Consider the following 23751-nt stretch of genomic DNA (forward strand, 5'->3'; position numbering starts at 1 on the left):
TAAATAGTCTTTTTATTTTTTTTTATTTTTTTATTTTTTTATTTGGAATACAATTTTAATTTGTAAATGATGTCTTAACAAAATCAAGAAATATACAAAAGTCCATTTGTATAACTTTATAGAACATTACACAAAGAAACATGATTTAGGTAAATGGGAAATTAATCATATAGAATAAATTTTAGACAATCTCTTAATTTGTTGTTATGCTCTAAAATATTCACATTTGTATAATTTTTTCATATATTTTAATTACCTTAACCTGGCCCTGCATTTTGTGGAGGCTGCTGGCACCAGTTGGCAAGACCGAGTCACAGGGCGGCTGATTGTGGAACCCCAGAGGTCTTCAGGGCTACTGCTGGGCATAATCAGGGTCCATAAGACTCTAGGGCTATAGCTTACTCGCTGGTGGGTGAAGTCAGACTCTGGGGATAGTGCTGGCCTACGGGCAGGCAGAGCCAGGTCCTGGAGTCTTGTTGCAGGGCTTGGGTGTCCCAGAGCTGGTGTTAGATCACTGGTGGAGTGGGCCAGTTTCTGACACAGTTGTGTGTGGGGTCCCGGGTGTCCCAAAGCTCGTGGGCATGGCCGGGGCCCAGTCAATCCCATGTCCCAGTTGGGCCTACTGGGTGATTGTGGTATGATGTCTGCCCCCTGCTGGGTAAGGCTGGTCCAGAGGCTAGAGCAGGCTCTCCAGAGGGGTGGGCCATGTCCAGAGTTGACTGTGGGCTCAGGGAGTCTTGAGTCAGCCTGTCTGCTAATGGGTGGGGCTGTCTCCCGACCCAGTTAGTTGCTTGGCCTGAGGCATCCCAGCACTGGCACCTACAGGCCACTGGACCAGCGTAGGGCTGGGTCCTGAGGCTACTAAGTAGAGGGAGGATTCCACAGTGGTGCTTGCCAGCAGCAGTGTCTCGGTGGTAGAAGGAGCTCCTCAAAATGGTTGCTGTCAGTGTCCATGTCCCAGGGTAAGCTGCACTTGCCTATTGTCTCTCTAGGAGATTCTTCAAGATCGGCAGGTGGGATTCCTATCAAGCTCCTCTCAATTTGTTGCTTCCTTCATGAGTCTTCCAGCATATGAGATTTTGTGTGCACACTTTAAAATGAAGTCTATTTCCCAGTCCCCTGGGATTCCTGAAAGTAAACTTGTCTGGCCTTCAAAGTCAGATGCTCTGGGGGTGCGTCTTTCCAGTGCAGGTCCCCCAGGCTGAGGAACCCAATGTGTGGCTCAGATCTCCCTCTCCTCTGGGAGAACCTCTGCAGTTGTAATTATTCCCCAGTTTGTGGGTCACCCACCAGAGGGTATGGGACTTGACTATATCACAAGTCTTCCCCCGACCCATCTTGTTGTGGTTCCTTCTTTATAGCTTTAATTGAATTTTCTTTCTAGAAGGTCTTGGTTTTTTCCCTGATAGTTGTTCTGCCAAAAGTTGTGATTTTGGTGTGTTTGTGGGAGGAGATGAGCTCAGGCAGGGTCTTTCTGTTTCACCATGTTGGTTGATCTCCCACGGTGGTTTTTGCAAAGATTCACACAGAAACTTCAGTACAGTAATCCCTATGTAATTCAGCCCCAGATTCAAGTGTTTTAGGCTTGCTTTTTATTATAAAAGCTTTGAGAAATGATTGCAAACATCCCTGGTTATACTGCAGCTCTGTAGCCCCAGGATCTAGGGTTTACACTGGGGTTAACTCAAGCCCTCGCACACAGAAGGTTCATCCTGTCATCCATGAGGACTTTCTTACCAAGAGCAATGTGTTGGCCTCTGATTGACGATCAAAGCAGAGGAGAGATCCTTGCAATAGGTTTTTTTAAGGTAAAACTTTTCCAATGTCAGCCTCTGGAGGAAGCACTTTAGGTATCTCAAAGTTACATACAGCAACTTGACACTTTCATCCAGAAGCTCATTTTCTGTGAGGTTCAAGAATGCCAGTGAGTGCTTGGTTTCAAAGGGAGGAGGAAGGATGAACTCACTGATGAATGGTGACGGGACAAGATACCACCATGAGACAGTACATTTTGGGTGTCTCAAGGCCTCACACAATGGGGAAAGAACATCATTTTGGTCATTTCCTTTGAAGGCCAGATGCATTGGCTTCGTATGCATTGCCACTTATAGCCACCAGAGGTGAGGCAGAAGTTTCAATAAGCATCAGCTGAGGAAATAACCTTGAGAATCACTTTCTGCACGTGACAAGTAGAAGAGCCTAATTTCTCATAAAGAATCCTCACCAATGAAGTACTAAGAAATCTCTGATGTCCAGAAATACTAGATTCTTGTTTGAGCCAAACATGGAACAAAGATCCATCCAGACAGGAAGCAATTATTGATCATTCTTGGACTCTCAATATCTGGTTTTGATACATTTTCATTCTCCAGAAATATGCCCTTTTGTAACTGTAGCAAATCTTTCTGAAAGGTGCTTGAGGCAGAACAGTTTGAGTCCATGATATCCATTTTATTTTCAAATATTGGGATATCTCCGTATCATATACCATTGCAGCCTTCACAAGCTGCTCTTCCTAGATTCGTAAAGATGGTGCAAAACCACCTTTATGTTCATCATTGAGGAAAAGGCTTTATTCTTTCCAGACTATGCTTTATATTTCAGTAAGTCCCATTTGACCTCTAATTGACACTTGGCGGTCAAAAATTCTCTCTGGCCTCCTGACTCTCTTTTCATTAGAGAGGCTGAATAAGTATGCTACTTGGGTCAGTTGGGAATTCTTTAGTCTTTTTTCCTCGAAAAGTAGCTTCTGCACATTCTCAGTGTCCTAGCTGAGTCTATCCCTGTCTTCCTCCTCCTCACTCTCCAAAATGTTGGATATAATGACAAGAAACTGCCAGCTACTGAGGTGGATGAAGAAGCAGCAGCCCTCACAATCTGTGCCCCTCTGAAGGGTATCCCCATCCAGGAAAGGACAAAGATCAGACTCTTTTGACCAAAACCTCCTGAGGGCTTCTCCTTCAAACATAGATGTTTGCATCCACATGACCTCAGCACTAGGGGAAACAGAGCCTTCATTAGAGCTTGGAGGTGTTGCCAGGCACCTGCATGAACTGGTTGCAAATAAAACATAAGAACAGCAATGTGGTAGTTTGGCAAGCCAGGGCTGGCTCTTTCCTCTTTTTCGTCTCAGTTTCAGACAAGTACAGACAATCCAACACTCCTGTTTAACATTGTAGTGGAGGTTTTAATTACTGTAATAAGAAAAAAAATATTGCAAAAAGGCAAGAAGAAGAAAAGTCGTATAGATGGGAAAGGAAGAAGTAGTGTTACTTTTGTTTGCAATCAACATGATCCTCTATTTAGAAAATCATAAGAAACCAATAAAAATTTTTAAACAACTGAAACTAAGAGCAAGTGAACAAGGTTGCAATATATAAACCAATATTTCAAAATTAATTGTATTTCCGTATTTTATAAATGAACAATCTTAAATGAAGAAAACAGTTACATTCACACTATCATCTAAACTTTAAAGAGGTTTAGGAATAAGTTTAATGAAAGAAAGGTAAGTCCTATATATACTGAAATCTACAAAAGTTTTTAAGAGAAATTAAGGAAAATTCAAATAAATGAAGAAATGTACCATGTTTATGGATTGGACCACTCAAAATTATGAAAATGATGCAGTTCTACCCAAATTTTATATAGAAAAGCAAAGACTCTACCCGAAACAATTTAGTAAAAGAAAAAAATTGAAATTTTTGTACTATTTGATTTCAAAGCTTACTATGAAGCTGCAGCAATTCAGACAGTGTTACTCTGTCAGTGTTAGCACAAAGATAGATTTATATATCAGTGAAACAGAATTGCTAATCCAGAAATAGATCCTTACATTTATTGAAAATTGATTTTCCACAAATGTTTCAACGTCATTCAGTAGGGAAATCTAATCTTTCCAATAAATGGCTCTGGGACAATCTTATCCACATACAGAAAAAAAGAGAGAACTTAGACAAGACACCGTAAAACTTTTGTGCCTAGCCGCTCAGTCGTGTCTGATTCTGTGACCCCATGGACTGCAGTCTGCCAGGCTTCTCTGTCCATGGGGATTCTCCAGGTGAGAATACTGGAGTGGGTTGCCATGCCCTCCTCCAGGGAATCTCCCCAACCCAGGGATCAAACCCAGGTCTCCCACATTGCAGATCACAGACAAAATATTCTCTGACCTGAATTGTACCAATGTTTTCTTAGGTCAGTCTCCCAAAGCAATAGAATCAAAACCAAAAATAAACAAATGGGGCCTAATCAAACTTTACAAGTTTGTGCACAGCAAAGGAAACCATAAACCAAATGAAAACTAGAGAATGGGAGAAAATATTTGCAAACAATGTGACCGACAAGGGCTTAATTTCCAAAGATACAAACAGCTCCAACAACTCAACAACAAGAAAAAATAAAACACCCAATAAAAAAATGGGCAGAAATAGACATTGCCCCAAAGAAGACATACAGATGGCCAATAGGCACATGGAAAGATACTCAACATCACTAATTATCAGAGAAATGCAAATCAAAACTACAATGAGGTACCACTTCACACAGGTCAGAATGGCCATTATTAAAAAGTATACAAATAATAAATGTTGGAGGGTGTGTAGAGATACTCTTACAGTATTGATGGGAATGTAAATTGGTATAGCCATTATGGAAAACAGTATGGATCTGCCTCAAAAAAGTAAAAATAGAGCTACCATTTGATCCTGCAACCCCACTCCTAGGCACATATCTGGAAAAATCATACTTTGAAAAGATATGTGCAACCCAGTGTTCACTGAAGCAGTATTTACAGTAGCCAAGACATGGAAGCAATCTAAATATCCAATGATAGATACATAGATTAAAAAGATGAGGTAATAGAATATTACTCAGCCATAAAAAGAATGAAATAATGGCATTAGCAACAATATGGGTGGATTTAGAGATTATCCTACTAAGTGAAGTAATTCAAACAGAGAAAGACATAGAATATGATATCATTTATATGTGGAACCTAAAAAATTATACAAATAAAGTCATTTAAGTTATTTATTTACAAAACAGAAACAGACTCACAGATCTAGAAAACAGATTAATGGTTACCAAAGGGGGAATGTGGAGGGGAGGGATAAATTAGAAGTTTGGGATTAACATGTATACACTACTGTATATAAAATAGATAATCAACAAGGACCTATTGTATAGCACAGGAAACTCTACTCAATACTCTGTAATAACCTATATGGGAAAAGAATCTGAAAAAGAATAAATATATGTATATGTACAACTAAATCATTTTGCTGTATACCTAAAACTAACACAGCATTGTAAGTCAACTATAATCTAATATAAAATGAAAAAATTTAAATAAGTAAATAAAAATGCCTACCTTAAAGTTTTAGGAGTCTCAAGATCCCATTGTGAGAAAGCGCATCTGGGATGAGAGATGCTGCTTGATGCCAGTCTTTGTAAAATACCATCTGCTGCGTCCTGATTATACTGTTTTTCCTTGCTTAGTAATTTTCTCCAGTTCCTGAAAGGACAAAATTTCTCTCTACCTTCTATCTACCTTCCTTCCTTTTCTGTTTTTCAGAAGTGAACCTTTTGTGTTTGGTAATCTTCTGAAGAAATGAAACTTTAAAAAAGAGGGTTTGATTCTTAGAGCCGAAATCTAGGTACTCAGAATTAGTACCTAGACAGTAAATTGAAGATGTAGGTACTAAGTCTTTTCTGGGCTAGACAGTATGCTCCAAAACAGCTCTGTAACTCTAAGTCTCTTCTCTGACAGATAAAGAATTCTGTGAACAAGCTTCTGATGTCAGTGAAGCACAAACTACAGACAGCGATGAGATAGTAACACCTGTACCTCAGAAATGTCCTAAGGCAGTAAGTACACTGGGGTAACCACTGTGCATGAGCCAAGATTGTAAGTAATGACAGTGTGCTTAATGGCCATGCGGGCAAAGTTCAAATCCCGTTGCAATGAACCAGATGGGAAATTCAAATTATTTAGTTAAATTTACATTGCGATTGAATGGAAGTCTGTTGATACAGGCAGATGAAAGGATCATTTTCTTGATCTGGCACTAATATAAATGAGGACTGACTTCAACACTTGTCTCTCCTCTTTGGATCCCTTACCTACTTCCTTCATTGTAAATTGCGATTTGCCCAGCCTGTGACACCCCTTTCTTTAAATCTGCTTTAAGAGAGCAGGTTTCCTTTGAGAGCAGATTTCCTTTGGGAGGTGGAGGCTGAAAGAAAGGAAAGGATTCTGGGAGGGCTCAGAGAGATCATTCAGTTTTTGAAGGTATTTATTCAACCTTTAAAACCTGTAATTACAATTATATATTAAGCATTTTGGCCTCAAATCTCTCTTGGAACTAATTGAGGCTGCATACACACACACACACACACACACGCACACTCACACACACAAATAAATATTCACAGGTATATTCACAGTAATTTTATTGGAATATTGTGAAGTTATAGATGAGATAGAATACAATTACTCTAGCTGCTAGAATGCTCCCTTGTACATTTGTAGGCAGTCAATAAGTATTTGTTAAATGAGTGACTGAATGTAAGATTAAAATCTAATTGAGAATTATGAACCTTATTAGAAACAATAAAGGAAAGCATAGGGCCATCTAGAATCAAGTGGGTAGATTATGTGATATATCTCTAAGGTTTGTGAGAATTCCAAACAGGAAAATTACTGTTGCTTTTGTAGAGATCAGCAATCTTCCTTCAAAGTCAGAAATTGTACTGAAGTTTTATAGAAAAATGAAGGATATTGGAGTGGGGAGAAACAATTTGAGTGCAGTAGACTCAGGCCATTAATATGGCAAATAGTTTATTTTCTGAACTTTTATCTGTCATATCTTTTTTAGACACTATGTAACTAGTATCTTGAGAAATGTTTGTAAGACAGATCAGAGCCATAGAATTAGAACTAGACCATAACACCTTAGCCATCATAAGGTGAAGAAGACCAGGTGATGTGTCCAGGATTGTAGCGGTAGTTAATGAAAGAGGTGGAACTTGAGTCAAGTTTTCTAAACTGTGTACCTCCCTGCTGCTGCTAAGTCGCTTCAGGCGTATCCGACTTTCTGCGACCCCAGAGACGGCAGACCACCAGGCTCCCCCGTCCCTGGGATTCTCCAGGCAAGAGTACTGGAATGGGTTGCCATTTCCTTCTCTAATGAATGAAAGTGAAAAGTGAAGGTGAAGTTACTCAGCCGTGTCCGACTCTTAGAGACCCCATGGACTGCAGCCCACCAGGCTCCTTCATCCGTGGGACTTTCCAGGCAAGAGTACTGAAGTGGGGTGCCATGGCCTTCTCCGGTATACCTCTCAGATCAACCCAAAAAGCAGTCTAGCTGATCAGCAAATTTGGAACCACAAGTCAGACAGATGACATTAAAAAGATTACCCTAGGACTTCCCTGGTTGTCCAGTGGTTAGGAACCCACCTGCCAGGCCAGGGGAGACGGGTTTGATTGCTGGTCCGGGAAGATTCCACATGTTGCAGAGCAGCTAAGCCCGTGTACCACAGCTACTGAAGGCCATGCACCTAGAGCCTGTGCTCCTCAACAAGAGAAACCTTTGCAATGAGAAGCTGCTCACCACAACGAAGAGAAGCCGGTGCCCTCCACAACCAGAGAAAACCCACACACAGCAATGAGGACCCAGCACAGTCAAAAATAAAAATAAGTAATTAAAATAAAAATTACCCTAAATTAAATACTCCTAAATGAGGTCTGTTAGAAAACCTTTATGTACCTAAAAATGTTACTTGATAAACTAAACATGAAATCTGATCATATTTAATAAGAATTAGTGTTGTTATCAAGTTAAACTTAAACACAGACACACGTATACTTGATACCAGAAAAGCTTTATCCAAAGTCCAGGTTTGGGAGTTCCCTGGTGGCCTCATAGTTAGGATTCCATGCTTTTACTGCCATGGCTTGGGTTCAATCCCTGGTGGGGAAGCTGAGATTCCACAAGCTACATGGTGCAGCCAAAAGAAGTCCAGGCTCTTGTTCAACTCATCCATAAGAATTTGGATGAGTAACACAAAACACAAAGGGGGAAAAAACCACACACACCAAGGGTGAGGATTAAAGAGAACAAAGGAGCAGGGGAAATTTTCTTAGTGGCCCAGTGGTTAGGATTAGCATTTTCACTGCTGTGGCCCAGATTCAATCTCTGGTCAGGGAACTAAGACCTCACAAGCTGTGCAGCATGGCCTGAATAAATAAATACAATTTGTTTTAAATAAAAAAGAAGCAGTTTATTGAGGCAGAAGCAAAAGTTACACACTCAGATGCAGGCCTCCTTACAGGTGAGGGGCATGCCACAAGGTTTTTTGATCCCCCTTTTATCCTATTTTTAGCCCTTTAAATGGATGGGAGTTATTTTTGATTAGGGGTGGAATATTCATTGAGGGGAGGGTTGAAGTATGGCCTGGATTGCCCCAGGTTGCCTCTGGGTGTCATGCATTTATTTCCGGAAGATATTACACAAGTGCTCTAAGAACTGTTCTCCCTTACTAGTCAAGCACCACAGGGGAAGGTCAAACAGGGTTATCAGCAACCTGTACATTTTTACTGTGGATGTGCCATGGTTTCTGTGGTCAGAGTTTCTTGTTCAGATGCTAAAAGTTTCTGTTTTAGATGGCATTTCTCCATGTTCATCATCTCATTAAGTGTAAAATAAAGAGATATATAGGCTGTCTTTGGGTCCAGCCTTGTCTTTCCTGCCTCATACTCAGTCCTGTTTGTATTTCAAAATAGCTGGGCATGAAAGATGGAAGAGGTTGAAGGTCCAGAGACAGTAGTTGGGCTCTGTCCCTCTTCTGCCTGGAGTCAGCCACAACAATGGAGGAGGCAAGAGAATGTAATGTTTAGGAACATGGAAATGTGGTTCAGACAAAAGTGATCCAGGCTCTGCTATTAATATCGATACCATTTGGGGGGAGTTATTTAACCCCAATTCAGCCAAGTGGTCTCCTGGTGCCAGCTTTAGGTGCCTATAAGTTGATTCTCAAGGAGTAGTATGTTAGCTGGAGTGTGCCTATGATTATAGAGAGTGATGTGTTCATTAAATGGAGTATAAACACTGGCACCACTGACTTACCGGAAATGAATATTTTCCTTGTCAGTGTTCAGAGAAGATGTGCATTGAAATCGTCTCCCTGGCCTTCTACCCAGAGGCTGACGTGATGTGTGATGAGAACGTGGAACAGGTGTACGTGGAATACAGGTTCTACGATCTGCCCTTGTCAGAGACGGAGACTCCAGTATCCCTGAGGAAACCCAGAGCAGGAGAAGAGATCTACTTCCACTTCAGCAAGGGTGAGGTGTCCCTCATGATCAGCGGGAGGGGAAGCTGACAGTTGTTTAGCCTGAGGGCTTCTGTTGGGGTGGATCTAACCATTTTCTTTTATTTATCAAAGTAATATATGCATAAGGTTTTAAAATATCAAATAGGCCTAAACAGATTTTTTATTAAAGCAGTCCTTTGCTCCACTCATTCTCTGCACATCACTCCCTCTCACCCCTCTCTGACCCCTTCCTCAGTCCACCACTCCACTTTTCACTTTTTCTGCTATTTCTTCTTTCTTCTGTTATTTAATTCCCATGTTTCTGAGGAAATGCTTCTTTTGCAGTTTCCCGATTCAGTAATTTTAGACCTTATCTGCTGACTTCCTATCTTGGCACATAAAATTTGTCTCTCTTACATCACATCCATTTTCTTTCTCCCGTACAGTTGGATCATAATTTTATTTAATTTTTAAGTAATTGTTTCTATTATTGTGACTATGCAAATATTCTTATAGAGCCAAGTTGTACACCATAATATAATTTCTTTCTTGTATTATTGTGGTCTTAGTTTTTCATTTTCTTTTTTTTTTCTTATACCTGTTGTGATTCTTTCTACATCCTCCAGCAGATTTTTAAATTTTCAAATAAACAACCTATCATATAATTTATCTTTTTTTTTTTCTGAAGATATCTCTTTATCTTCTTGTTCTTCTCCTCTATTATCCCACTGCTGCCTCATTTGGAGAGTTTAATTCTCTTTTATTACTGCATTTCTTATCTCCTGTGTCCTATGTCACCCTCTATCTGATTTATTATATTCTAATGGATCATGTTTTTGAGTAGCTTTTAAAGAAAGAATACATTGGAAGTAAATATTTTGAGACAGTCTTGCATGCAATCTCTATTCATGCAAATAAATCTATTCTCAAATAAATCCATATATTTATTTGATTGATGATTAGGCCAAGTATAAAAATCTATGTTGAAAACATTTTTCATTCAGAATTTCAAAGCTGTTGGTCCATGATCTTCTAGGTCCAGACCTGGAGTCCAGCTCTTATATGAAAACTACCTCCTACCTCCCCAGAAGACGTTAATATTTTCTCTTTATTTTTAGTGTTCTTAAATTTCAGAATCATGTGCATGTATGTTCTTTAGTTGTTCTGGCCATTCAGTGGGCTCTTTAAATCTGGAAGCTCATGGCTTTTAGTTCTAAGAAACTTGTTTTCCCCTTTCTGATAACTTTGTCCCCCTACATTTTCTCATTTTCTTAGTAGAATTTTGGATCTTCCACATTGATCCTCTAATTCATTTGCCTCACAGTCCTTAATAGCAGCTGCAGAAAGGAAGAATAACTCCAAGATCTCACATAGCCCAGTGGACAGAACTCCATCATGTGGCCAAACCTAGCTAAACTAGAGACTAGAAAACCCAGGTGAATTTATTTGAGGCTGCAACAGTCCTGTGCAAAAATGAGGAGGAAGAAGGGAATGCATGTTGAATCAGGCACCTTGAGTTGAACCTACCTCAAACCCAAATTTCTAGGCAGCCCTGAAAAAAAAATCAGTCTCCTAGAATTCTTCCAGTTGAGGAGTGGGCGGAACACATTTTTCTTGGCCTTTGGCAGAACAGCTTACAACATGGATTGTGAGGCTTATCAATACTCAAAGCATTTTCTTAAAGGGCCACATAGTAAATATTTTAGGCTTTGTTGGCCAGTCTCTGGCACAACTCTTCAACTCTATCATTATAGTTGGAAAGCCACCACACAGGAAAGAGATGGCTGTGTCCAATAAAACCTTATTTATGAAAACAAGTAGCTGGCTCCTGGGTACCCATGCTTGCCAGGTGTCTGGTTTAAATCACTGTTTTGCATATGCCATTTATGAAAATCTTAGTGCCCAAATAGCAACAGTATATGATTCTTTTCTTTTCTCCCACTTACCCCTAATACAGTGATAGATCTGGACCCAGTGGAGCAAAAAGAACGGAGGCAGTTTCTGTTCACCATGCTGATTGGAGAAGATCCTGAGCAAGGACAGTAAGCATCTGCTTCCTGTTTCTAAAGACAGGAGACATCACACAAGAATTCAGGAGTTTAAGTCTAGTTTTGTGCTGATATAGAGTATTTTAATAACTTCTTTCATATTAATATTCTCCTAATGAATTTCCCATCGACTTGAGTAATTTATGCTTGTGACTGACTACCTGACAAATTATGTAGTCTCATAGGATTGGTTCATTTCTCACCCATGGCAGCCTCTGATAAGCGCTTGTTTTTGAGGCAGCAATTGACATCAACACTCAGTGCCCCCTCCAGAAAGGACAAACTGCCTTGACGCTCTAGAATAATTTGATTCATTTCTTGCAAAAACAGTGCCATGGTTAGCTTACCAAATATTATGCCTTTATAATATCAATTTTATATTTTGAGTTAAAAATGATTACTCTACAGGAATACTTTGAAGTAAAATCTGAGTCTACTCTTAAGTTTTAGGCAAGCTGCCTGTCATATTCCTATAATCTGAGGAGCCCTCCTTTTAGAGGTTCCAGATGAAATGCATTGGATATACATAGACTGAAAATTTTCTCATTGTCTAGCAGAATTTTGAAAATCAAATTTATATGGACACCTATTTTTTGTTTATTTTTGTCAGAGTCTGGCACCTTACCTCCTTTCCATGTGTGTAAGAACTAGTATGGGACTGGTGTTCTAATCCATTACTTTTCTAAAAACCCAGTGAAAGTGAAAGTCACTCAGTCACGTCCAACCCTTTGTGACCCCATGGGCTATACAGTTCATGGAATCCTCCCGGCTAGAATACTGGAGTGGGTAGCCTTTCTCTTCTCCAGGGGATCTTCCAAACCCAGGGATCAAACCCAGTTCTCCTGCATTGCAGGCTGATTCTTTACCAGCTAAGCCACAGGGGAAGTCCAAGAATACTGGAGTGGGTAGCCTGTCCTTCTCCAGGGAATCTTCCTGACCCAGAAATTGAACTGGGGTCTCCTGCATTGCAGGCGGATGCTTTACCAACTGAGCCACTGGGGAAGCCCTGAAAAGCCCATAGTGGGTAGAATGTTGCCTTTGTAATCACCCAGACTTGGTTTTGAATCTTGACTCTTCAGTTACTAGCTTTTTGATGTTTGAGATAATACTTAACTTGAAGGTTCCAGAGAGGATGCTGCAGAAACAACGTAGTTTCCCTAAAGCACTAGGTATTGCATGCAGCAAGTGGTGATGCGAGTTATCATGTTTCCTGGGAAAGCTGAGGTGGAAGAGTCAGCATTGTCCCTTTGCATTGTTGAAGTTCTCAGTACTGATACAGAAACATAATTACAAATACATATTGCTTAGTAGCTATAAATGCATCACTTTTGGAATTTCTTTTCAGCTTCTCATATTTAACTGTGATTTAAAATGCTTGAATTTTTGGTCCTATTCTTGCTCTTGTAGAACTATGGGCCACCAATATTTGCTTTTAAAAAATGAATAGGAATATAAAATATCCAGAAGAGGCAAATCCAGAGACAGAAAGATTAGTGGTCACCAGAACTGAGGGAGAGAATGGGGAGTGACTGGTTAAGGGTGTGTTTTGTGGTGGTGAACATGATCTGGAATTAGATAGTGGTGATGTTTGTACATTATGATTATACTAAAAAAACCCCCCACTTTTGTACACTTTACAATGGCTAAAATAGTGAATTTGTGTCATGTAAATTTTATCTAAAAATGTTAATAGGTCTGTTTCTGGAATTCAGTATCATTCTTTGCTAGACTAATACTGTCAGCCTCCTGTATCTACAGGTTCCACATCCATGGGGTCAACTAACAATGGATGAAAAATATTTGAAAATACAATTCTAGATTCTAGGATGTTCCAAAAAGCAAAATTTAACTTTGCCGTGTACTGGCAACTATTTACTTAACACTTATGTTGTATTTACAACTATTTATAATAGCATTTATACTGTATTAGCTATTATAAGTAATCTTGAGATGAGCATTTTATATAAAGGACTTGAGCATCTGTGGATTTTAGTATCTGAGGTGGGTTCTAGAATTGTTAATTGCTCACTGCTTGGGAGGAACTGTGATCTGTATGATCTTTACCGTATCAATCTTCCAAGATTTACAACTCTTACTTTTTTATATTCATTTTGTAATTCTGTAGTTTCCTTTACTCTGCTCGGGCTTGGTTTAAAACTGTTATTTACAAATATAAAAACCTCTTATAATTTCCATAATCTTTTTCTGTGTGTGTAACACCTCCACTGCCCATTTCTAATCTTTCAGCAAAGCTGTAAACCATTTTACAAGGAAATGTATCTCTCAATAGTTTTGAGACAATTTAACCAACTACTTTACCTCTTAGTTCCCTCCAAGCCTGTTGTTACTTTATAAGTCATACCAATTTCTCAGTCTTTTGCCTTGCATTCTTATAAGATGGAGGAAGAGTGATTCAAGAAATACAATGTGTAGTTTATAATTACTTTTATCCCCTTTTTTTTAAAGCCTAAGTGTATCAGTAGTACTGAGTTAAATGGATATTTTCTCCTTTAGTTTAAAGTTTACAGTAGTAAGTGACCCTATTGAGGAGGAAAAGAAAGAATGTCAAGAAGTAGGCTACGCGTATCTGGAGCTGTGGCCGATCCTGGCGTCAGGAAGAGACGTCCTAGAGCAAGACCTAGACAGTGAGTCGTACACTTTGGTGCTCCTTAGTTCTGCTTATGTCCAAGAGAATAATCCTAATAACAAATATTTTTGACCTTTAATACATAATTACTACATAGTTGATGAGACAATTTGGATTGAAACCCCTTCTGCTGTTTTTCCTAAATCATTCATCAGTTGTATAATCTTCTCCCTTACATTTCCTGGCAACTAACATCTATTAGGAATCTCCAGTATTTGAGACAGGGAGATTTTGAAAAGAGTTTTAATTTCAAGCAAATTTAAACATCAGCCTTTCTGACCTCCCATATCCAATCTGTTTTGAAACTGTCTACAGTGCATTTCCCCTAACCCATCCAAAATGGTCCTCTGATTCTAATGTCTTCAGTCCCAACATTTAAGTGTTCTGAATCTGTCCCTACCTCCACTGTTGAAACTTCAGAACCCTTTTCTCTCCTGAATTACCGCAATAACCTCATTAACTGCCTTCCCTGATTTACTCGTGCCCCCTTAGAATATATTCCCCAGAATGGAGTCACTTTTTTGGAACCCAAATAAAAAATTGTCATTTCTAATACCTTCAATTAAAACCACATCTTTTACAAGACAAATGGCCTGTTACAATCTAGATCCTGCTTATCAATATAGCTTCATTTCTGCCATCTCTTATAGTTTTTCAAACTTGTTTTCAAATCTTGGCACATGCTGTACATGCTTAGAGTATCTTTTACTTTTTGAAGACAAAGGATTGTCTCCAGAAGGCCTTTTCTGATTCTTCCATACTGGATGAGGTGCCATGTCTGTGTTCCCAAAGCACTCTGAGTTTTCATCCCAGCACCAGCTATACTATTTTGTAATGATTGTTCTCCATCGTCTTCTGTCAGATTGAGTCCCACTAAAATAGGAGGTAGTAACCTTGTGTAGTATCTCCAGCACCTAATGTGGAAAATATTTTAGTATTTAATATAAAATACTAAGTATTTAAATGTTTTTCAGTTGAATGATACAGATGTCTGGTGTTTCTTTTTTCTTTCCCAACAGTTGTTAGCCCTGAAGATCAGGCTACCCCCATAGGAAAGCTCAAGGTATCCCTTCAAGCTGCTGCTGCCCTCCATGCTATTTACAAGGAGATGACTGAAGATTTGTGTTCATGATGGAACAAGTGCTAGTCCATTCTAAACCCTGAGGGAACCATAGTAAAAAGTCTCTTATAAAGTAACTTGCTCTACTATGAATTTGGTTTACTGTGATGTCTCAACCTAATCATGAAAATTTAGAGTGAAGTTTCTTTTTGTGATACTAGCTAGATAAAAAGAATTATTCTCTATGCCTTAGCACTTTTCTAGGAGAGAAGCAGGCTTGTTTTTAGGAAGTGAACGGCAAAAGAACTGTCACAGAAGGTGAATTTATAAAAACAAAACAACCAAAAAAAAAAAAACCACAGTTTATTTATCTTTTAGTTTTTCCAAAATTGAAAATATCAAGTCCTACTGCTAAGGAGAAAATAAACAAACAAATGAACAAAAATCCGAGACCCCTCCCCCCTCTTCTCTTAAAGTCACAGAACACAGAAGGAACTGCAGTGGGACAGGTGGGTGCAGAGAACCAGGAGGGAGAGGATGGCAAGATAAACTCCCCAAATACTGAAAAAGCTGTTCAACAGAAACTGTGATAAATACAGGACAATGCAAGACAAGTAAAAACAAGGAGCAGCAGTGATGAGAGGCTGTGTTGCAGATGTGGCCTCCCTTCCTCTTCTCTTTTCTCATCAGGGTATTCTAGGCCCAAGGCATGACTTGCCCCTTCTAGATCTAAATGCTGACTCCTTTGAGCCTCCTTCTAGATTTCACTAGAAGCAGTACAAGAGGCACAGCCATTCTTTCCTCATACATCAGAAAAGAAACAATGGTAATTTTGCTTCCACCATTGTACCATGTATAAATTTGTAAGGAAGATGAAACTGAGCCAGGGAGTATCACTGCTTCTTATGTCTTCCAAGGCAGTAGAAATACCTCAGAATCTGCCTGAGGCAAGAAAGCAGGAAAACAGATGGAGATACCAGCCTGATCAGCCTATCTCAAGCTGTATTGCTTACACCATTAGCAAATTCCAAGAACCTTTTCTTGAGTACTGCAAAGATGTGTCTTAAAGAGATGTGAGGAAGGTCATGGCAGAAGGGTAAGATGGAGGATCGAATCTGCTGGTCAAGAGCCATGGTACAGGCAGGCAAAGGTCACCTGTACCAATGTCTTGGAAACATAGCTTTAAGACATCAAAGAATAAGATGTCAGAAGCCAACAATGTCCTGGCAGAAGGTGACAGGAAGAGAGAGGAATGAAACGGTATTTATTAACAGTGGAAGCCTCTGCCCTTCTTCAAGAACACCTCCTCCCTTGCCATCTGGATGGGGCCATTGGCACGTGTCCTGGTGGGCCTGGAATTCCCCGAGTAGCTTGGTCCACACAAATGGCCCCCTAAACCCATACACAAATGGCAAAACTTCAAAAGAAAAAAAAAAAAAGGAAAAAATACAGTTTCTATGTCATGTAAAATTTTCAGGGATTGGCTGTAGGAAGAATGGAGCTGAGGGCCAAAGTTCTGAAGTTACTTCCTCTTTTTCTTGGGAGGTGCAGAGCTGTGTCTGGAACCTCGGTTAGAGCCTCGGCCTGAACTGTGCACAGATGCCTTCCTCTTCCGGCTCATACTTCGACTCTGTTCTTCTTCTTCCTCATAGCGGCTTTCACGGTCGGCTAAACAGAAGAACGAGGCACTAGTTAGCTAGATGTTAGCTTTAGGTATCTAACGCTATTGTACACAGCATGAAGTAATGCAGAGAACATACTTTGGGAGTCAGACTTAACTTTTAATCTTTTCTCAGTTGCTTATTAGTTGTATGATCTTGGGCAAGTACTTAACCTTTCTGAGCCTTGATTTACTTATAAAATGGAAAACTGTTTTAGGCTTAAAGGTAATCTATGCAAAGGACCTATCACTATGCTTGGGCTATACAGTACAGTAGTATGTAACTTACATTTGGTATTTGGTTTCAGAGTAGTTAACACTAGTACTACAAAAACATTCTTAACCTGGAAGAGGGCCATAAAGCTAGACTACTATCTGACTTAGGTTTGGAAACCAAACAGCCTAATTTTGGAGTCTGGTAAGATTATCCTGGCTAAGGACCCACTGGGGGAGCTGAGCAGGTGAAAAACTCCTCCAAGTTGGCAGAGTTGTGCCCCCCTGGAGAGTACAGATGCACTCAAGACCTCATTTGCTCTTCTGGTCAATGACGCTGTAGCTGTGACTCCACATCAGTTTTACACTGTTCTTATGTTACTTTTATCAGCTAAATAGTATCTCAAAATACTGAAGTCTGTGCCTTAAAAAATACAACAAAATATTTACCTTTTCGGGCTTCTTCCTCCAGTTCGTCCCAATCCTTTCCACTCTCTTCTTCACTGCCCAATGATTCCTTGGAATAATCTGGAATAATATTAAGCATGATTTACTTCACATATGGATGTGAGAGTTCGACTGTGAAGAAGGCTGAGCGCCGAAGAATTGATGCTTTTGAACTGTGGTGTTGGAGAAGACTCTTGAGAGTCCCTTGGACTGCGAGGAGATCCAACCAGTCCATTCTGAAGGAGATCAGCCCTGGGATTTCTTTGGAAGGACTGATGCTAAAGCTGAAACTCCAGTACTTGGCCACCTCATGGGAAGAGTTGACTCATTGGAAAAGACTCTGATGCTGGGAGGGATTGGGAGCAGGAGGAGAAGAGGACGACAGAGGATGAGATGGCTGGATGGCATCACCAACTCAATGGATATGAGTTTGAGTAAACTCTGGGAGTTGGTGATAGACAGGGAGGCCTGGTGTGCTGCAATTCATGGGGTCGCAAAGAGTCGGACACGACTGAGCGACTGAACTGAATTGAACTAGACCAGAAACGGAATGGAATAATAAAATTATTCCCTTAAAAAGCCTGTAGAAATTGCCTAAGGTCAGACACAACTGAAGTGACTTAGCAGCAGCAGCAGTAGCAGGAAGTCATGAACACTTGTCCCTATGAAGACTCACCTGATTCTTCAGCTTCTGATGAATAGTCTTCATCACTGTCCTCCTCCTCTTCTTCATAGTCTTCCTCTGAAGGATTAAAAGTCTCATCTTCGATTTCAGACTCGGAATCCCCTTCCTCAGCATCACTCCCCTGGTAAGTTGGAGCATAATACTAAATACTGGGTGTTTTTTTTTTTTAATTTACTTCATTAATAACTTAATTAATTCAATCCACTGAGTGCACCAGCATTATTTCTATTTTATATGAAAAATGAAATAAAAAAGACCTAAACCAGAATAACCAAGAGATAAAAATACTTAATTAAAATTACTAGTAAGATATAATAATTAGACAACTTTTGCAAGATGATTTGAAGTATTTTCTCTGAAAACTAAGAAATTCATTCAAACAGTAGTTTTTGTAATTTCAAAGAAACCTTGTGAGTGGCTACCAATGCCCAATTAATTTTTCATTTACCTGTAAAACTAACTTGAAGAGACAATACCAAGTTACGCTCAGAACTTCTCCTATTTGATTGGTCCCTTATGTACTATTCATATGGCATTCTCCTAACTGCCCAAATGACAATGGGCAACACTATGCACCAGAAAAGAAACCCCACACTCACGCACCTCACCCTCAGGTTCCAGGAAAGACCAGCCACCTTGTTCAAAGAAGCCCTCAGGGTCATCAACAATGGTCTTCATAATTTTAGTCCAGTTGAGGGACTGTACTCCTTCTGTGTATTTTAGGTCACAGGAACTAAAGAAAAATAACATCATAAAGTAAAAAAAATCCTCCATACTCAGCTTTTGGGTTTTTTTTTTTTTGGTTTTGGCCATGCCAAAAGAGTAGAGTCTTAACCACTGGACCACCAGGGAAATCCCACCTCTATACTTCTTGAGAACATCCAGTGACATGCTGGTCATTAGCATTGTAGAAGAGCAGTACCCTTTTCATATCTGAGAGCAGGTACTCTTTGCACTATCCCACCAGAACATAACCCAAAAGAGCTGATATCTGGCCTCCCAGAGCACTAGCCCTCACAACACAGCCCTATTTTTTAAAAAAATTACTTAACGTGCCCTGTGTTAAGAAATTGTTCAAATGACATTTATCCACTTCTGTTGAGGTGAGCAACCAATATGGGTGGGGGGAAAAAAAGAAAAGCAGAACACAGTAATGGTAAGGGCTATAAAAGGAAGCCATTAGCATAAAGCCTGAGTGTGTGCTTAGTCACTCAGTCGTGTTAGACTCTTTGCAACCCCATGCACTGTAGCCCGCCAGGCTCCCCTGTCTATGAGGATTCTCCAGGCAGGAATACTGGAGTGGGTTGCCATGCCCTCCTCCAGGGGATTTTCCCAACCCAGGCATCAAACCCAGCTCTCCCACGTAGCAGGCAAATTCTTTACTATCTGCGCCACCAAGGAAGCCATCAAACCTGAGATTCCAGCATGAATCCATTATGGCACAATCATATACACTGAAGCTTTTGCTTCTAGCTATGATGGAGGTGACAAGGATTACATTTACCTTTTCACCCAAACAACCAGAAAACTGAACACAGTATGGAACAACAGTTTTCAAACACTGGATACTTAGCAGCCCTAGACTAAAATCCCTATGGAACTTCACAATGGAATGAACAGCAATGGGAATGGTTAAATATGTAAGTAAGACTTTCTCCTTCTCATTTTGTAAATTAAGGAATAGCTGTTTTGAAGCTAAAATAATGACAACTGTGGAATTCATAGCATATTAAAAGCAAAATGTAATAATAGCAGAAAGAATAGAAGAAGAGAAATGAAAGCCTAAGAACCTTCAGACAGACATGGTATATTATCTGAATGCAGACTCTGACAAGTTAGAGGTGTAGCTCATCAGCAAACTAGGAAGATGATCGTAAAGAATCATAAAATTAAAAGCAGGCATAAAAAGGAGAAAAGCTTATCTTTGACAAAGGAGGCAGAAATATACAATGGAGAAAAGACAATCTCTAACAAGTGGTGCTGGGAAAACTGGTCAACCACCTGTAAAAGAATGAAACTAGAACACTTCCTAACACCATACACAAAAGTAAACTCAAAATGGATTAAAGATCTAAATGTAAGACCAGAAACTATAAAATTCCTAGAGGAAAACATAGGCAGAACACTCTCCGACATAAATCACAGTAAGATCCTCTATGAACCTCCTCCCAGAGTAATGGAAATAAAAGCAAATAAACAAATGGGACCTAATTAAACTTAAAAGCTTTTGCACATGAAGGAAACTATAAGCAAGGTGAAAAGACAGCCTTCAGACTGGGAGAAAATAATAGCAAATGAAACAACTGACAAAAGAATCTCCAAAATATACAAGCAGCTCATGTAGCTCAATACCAGAAAAATAAGTGACCCAATCAAAAAATGGACCAAAGAACTAAACAGACATTTCTCCAAAGAAGACATACAGATGGCTAACACATGAAAAGACGCCCAACATCACTCATTATCAGAGAAATGCAAATCAAAACCACAATGAGGTACCATCTCATGCTGGTAAGAATAGCTGCCATAAAAAGTCTACAAACGCTAAAGGCTGGAGAGGGTGTGGAGGAAAGGGAACGCTCTTACACTGTTGGTGGGAATGCAAACTAGTACAGCCACTATGGAGAACAGTGTGGAGATTCCTTAAAAAAAAATAACAAAACTGGAAATAGAACTGCCATATGACCCAGTAATCCCACTACTGGGCATACACACTGAGGAAACCAGAACTGAAAGAGACACATGTACCCCAATGTTCATCGCAGCACTGTTTATTAAAAAGAACACATCTGAGTCAGTTCTAATGAGGTGCATGAAACTGGAGCCTATTATACAGAGTGAAGTAAGTCAGAAAGAAAAACACCAATACAGTATGCTGCTGCTGCTGCTAAGTTGCTTCAGCTGTGTCCAACTCTGTGTGACCCTATAGATGACAGCCCGCCAGGCTCCCCCGTCCGTGGGATTCTCCAGGCAAGAACACTGGAGTGGGTTGCCATTTCCTTCTCCAATGCAGGAAAGTGAAAACGCTCAGTCCTATCTGACTCTTAGCGACCCCATGGACCGCAGCCCACCAGGCTCCTCCATCCATGGGATTTTCCAGGCAAGAGTACTGGAGTGGGGTGCCATTGCCTTCTCCAATACAGCATATTAACACATATATATGGAATTTAGAAAGATAGTAATGACGACCCTATATGCAAGACAGCAAAAGAGACACAGATTAAAAGGTAGATATTCTCAGAATGGATTAAAAAAAAGCCAAGGCATGAAAGCAACCTCAATGTCCACTGACAGAGGAATAGATAAAAGAAAATGTGGTACATATATACAATGGAATATCACTCAGCCATTAAAAAGAATGAAATAATGCTATCTGCAGCAACATGGATGCAACCAGAGATTGTCATACTGAGTGAAGCAAGTCAGAGAAAGAAATATCATATGACATCCTTTTATATGTGGAATCTAAAAAGACATGATACAGATGAACTTACAAAACAGACTCACAGACTTAAGAGAACAAGCTTATTATGGCTGCCAGGGGGAAGGGATAGTTAGGGAGTTTGGGATAGACATGTACACATTGCTGTATTTAAAACAGATAACCAACAAGGACCTACTATACAGCACACGGAACTCTGCCCAATATTATATGGCAGCCTATATGGGAGGGGAGTTTGAGGTAGAATGGATATATGTATATATATGGCTGAATCCCTTTGCTGTTCACCTGAAACTACTACAACATTGTAAATTGGCTATACCCCAATACAAAATAAAAAATTAATAAAGCTAGAAGTCTATAGTAATATCATACTATGTAGATTTCAAAACAAGGACTATTACTAGAAAAAGAAAGGACATTTCATGATGGAGAATAAAATTTCAATAAAAATTGATAAACCTCTAGACTGACCAACAAAAAGAAGAAACTATTAATATTAGGAATGAAAGGGGTAAAAGTATTGCACAAATATTAGAGTTGACAGCTTTGATAAAATAAACCAGTTCGTTCAAAGATACAAGTTGAATTTATGTAGAATAGTCAATAATAGCCAACTCTGAAAAGGAACAAAATGGGAGGACTTACACTACCTGACTTCAAGATTCATTATAAAGCCACAATATTCACTACAGGATCAGTGTAAGAACACACACAAACCTATGGAGCAGAAAACACTATCCAGAAATAGAGTCTCTCCTACACATTCTTTTTACAAACATGCCAAGTAATTCAATGGGTAAGGGATAATCTTTTCAAAAAATGATAGCTAGAATAACTGGCTACATATACACAAAGTACAAACCTTCATCCTTACACCACAGTAAAAAAATTAACTCAAAATGGATCACAGATATAAGACCTAAACCTATGGAACTCCAGAAAAGTTTTATGACTTTGGTTTAGGCAAAATTTATTACATAAAGCCATAAAGAGCAGAAATTACAAAAGAAAAAGTTGATTAAACATCTTTCATGGAAAATTTACACTTTTGATCTTCAAATGATATTTTAAGAAAATGAAAAGACACAGAAACTACTGGAAGAAAATATATGTAAAATGTATTTGATGAGGGACTTTATTTAGCCTAAACAATTCTTAAAATTCAGTAGTAAAGAAATCTGATTTTTAACATGGGCAAAAAACATGAATATACTTCATCAAAGTATAGAATGACAGACAGCATATGAAAAAATGCTCAAAACCATCGGTAATCTTGGAAATGCAAACTGAAACCACAATGAGAAAGCCGCCCACCACAACAGCAATAATAAAAAGACCGATAACCCCAGTGTTGGTGAGGATGTGGAGCAGCTACAATTCTCACATACTACACGTTTTCCACCCACTCTGGCAAAGGATTGGTAGTTTCTTATAAAGCTAAACATATAGTTAACCATAAACCATATGACACAGCAATCCCGCTCTTAGGTCATTTATCCAAGAGAAATGAAAATGTATGTCCATACAAAAACCTGTACATAGTGTTTATGGCAGCTATTCCGAAGAGTCCCCAAAGGGAAACAATTCTAATGTCTATTAACTGGTAGATGGGTAAATAAAGCAGGGACTGTCCATACAATGGGGAACTCCTCTGTAATAAAAAGGAGTATGCCAATGATGTCTACAACACCTTGAGTAAATTTCAAAAGCATTATGCCAAGTGAAAGACCATGCATACTTGTATAATTCCATTTATGTGAAATTCTAGATGAAGCAAACTGTAGTGACAGAAACCAGTGACAAGGCTGAAGGGAGAGGATCGACTCAAAAAGGGTAGGAGGACTCTGGGGAGTAAAGGAAACCTTCCCTATCCCCATTATGATGGTAGATACAAGACTATATACATTTGTTACAATTCATCAAATCATATACTTAAATTGATGAATTTTATTACATGTAAATTGCACCTCAATAAAGAGGATTTAAAAAAATCATACAGGGGCTTCCCTGGTGGCTCAGTGGTAAAGAATCTGCCTGCCAATGCAGGAGACACAGGTTCAATCCCTCATCCAGAAGATCCCACAGGCTGTGGGCAAAGTAAGCCCATGCACTACAACTACTGGGTCTGTACTCTAGAGCATGGGAGCCGCAACTAGTGAGCTCATGTGCCGCAACTACTGAAGCATGGGCGGGCTCTGGAGTGAGAGAAGCCATGGCAATGAGAAGGCCGCACA

The 23751-nt window shown here is 39.5% G+C and overlaps 2 protein-coding genes across 2 annotated transcripts in view; one reads left to right on the forward strand and one right to left on the reverse strand.

The window, feature by feature from the left end:
• RPGRIP1 (RPGR interacting protein 1) overlaps positions 1-16506 on the forward strand; it is a 53677-nt gene extending 37171 nt beyond the window's left edge. The window contains 5 exon segments of the mRNA XM_040227140.1: positions 5768-5865; positions 9151-9343; positions 11270-11354; positions 13875-14005; positions 15027-16506. Coding sequence (XP_040083074.1) covers positions 5768-5865; positions 9151-9343; positions 11270-11354; positions 13875-14005; positions 15027-15139 — 620 coding nt within the window. The 3' untranslated portion in view covers positions 15140-16506.
• The window catches only part of SUPT16H (SPT16 homolog, facilitates chromatin remodeling subunit), a 35900-nt gene continuing 27559 nt past the window's right edge, over positions 15411-23751 (reverse strand). Inside the window, exons 23-26 of the mRNA XM_040227141.1 lie at positions 18676-18805; positions 18064-18193; positions 17391-17468; positions 15411-16735 (exon numbers count right to left, since the gene is read on the reverse strand). Coding sequence (XP_040083075.1) covers positions 16590-16735; positions 17391-17468; positions 18064-18193; positions 18676-18805 — 484 coding nt within the window. The 3' untranslated portion in view covers positions 15411-16589. The remainder of the gene's footprint in view (positions 16736-17390; positions 17469-18063; positions 18194-18675; positions 18806-23751) is intronic.

The sequence above is a fragment of the Oryx dammah genome, unplaced genomic scaffold (assembly GCF_014754425.2).
Source record: "Oryx dammah isolate SB20612 unplaced genomic scaffold, SCBI_Odam_1.1 HiC_scaffold_26, whole genome shotgun sequence".
Lineage (NCBI taxonomy): Eukaryota > Metazoa > Chordata > Mammalia > Artiodactyla > Bovidae > Oryx > Oryx dammah.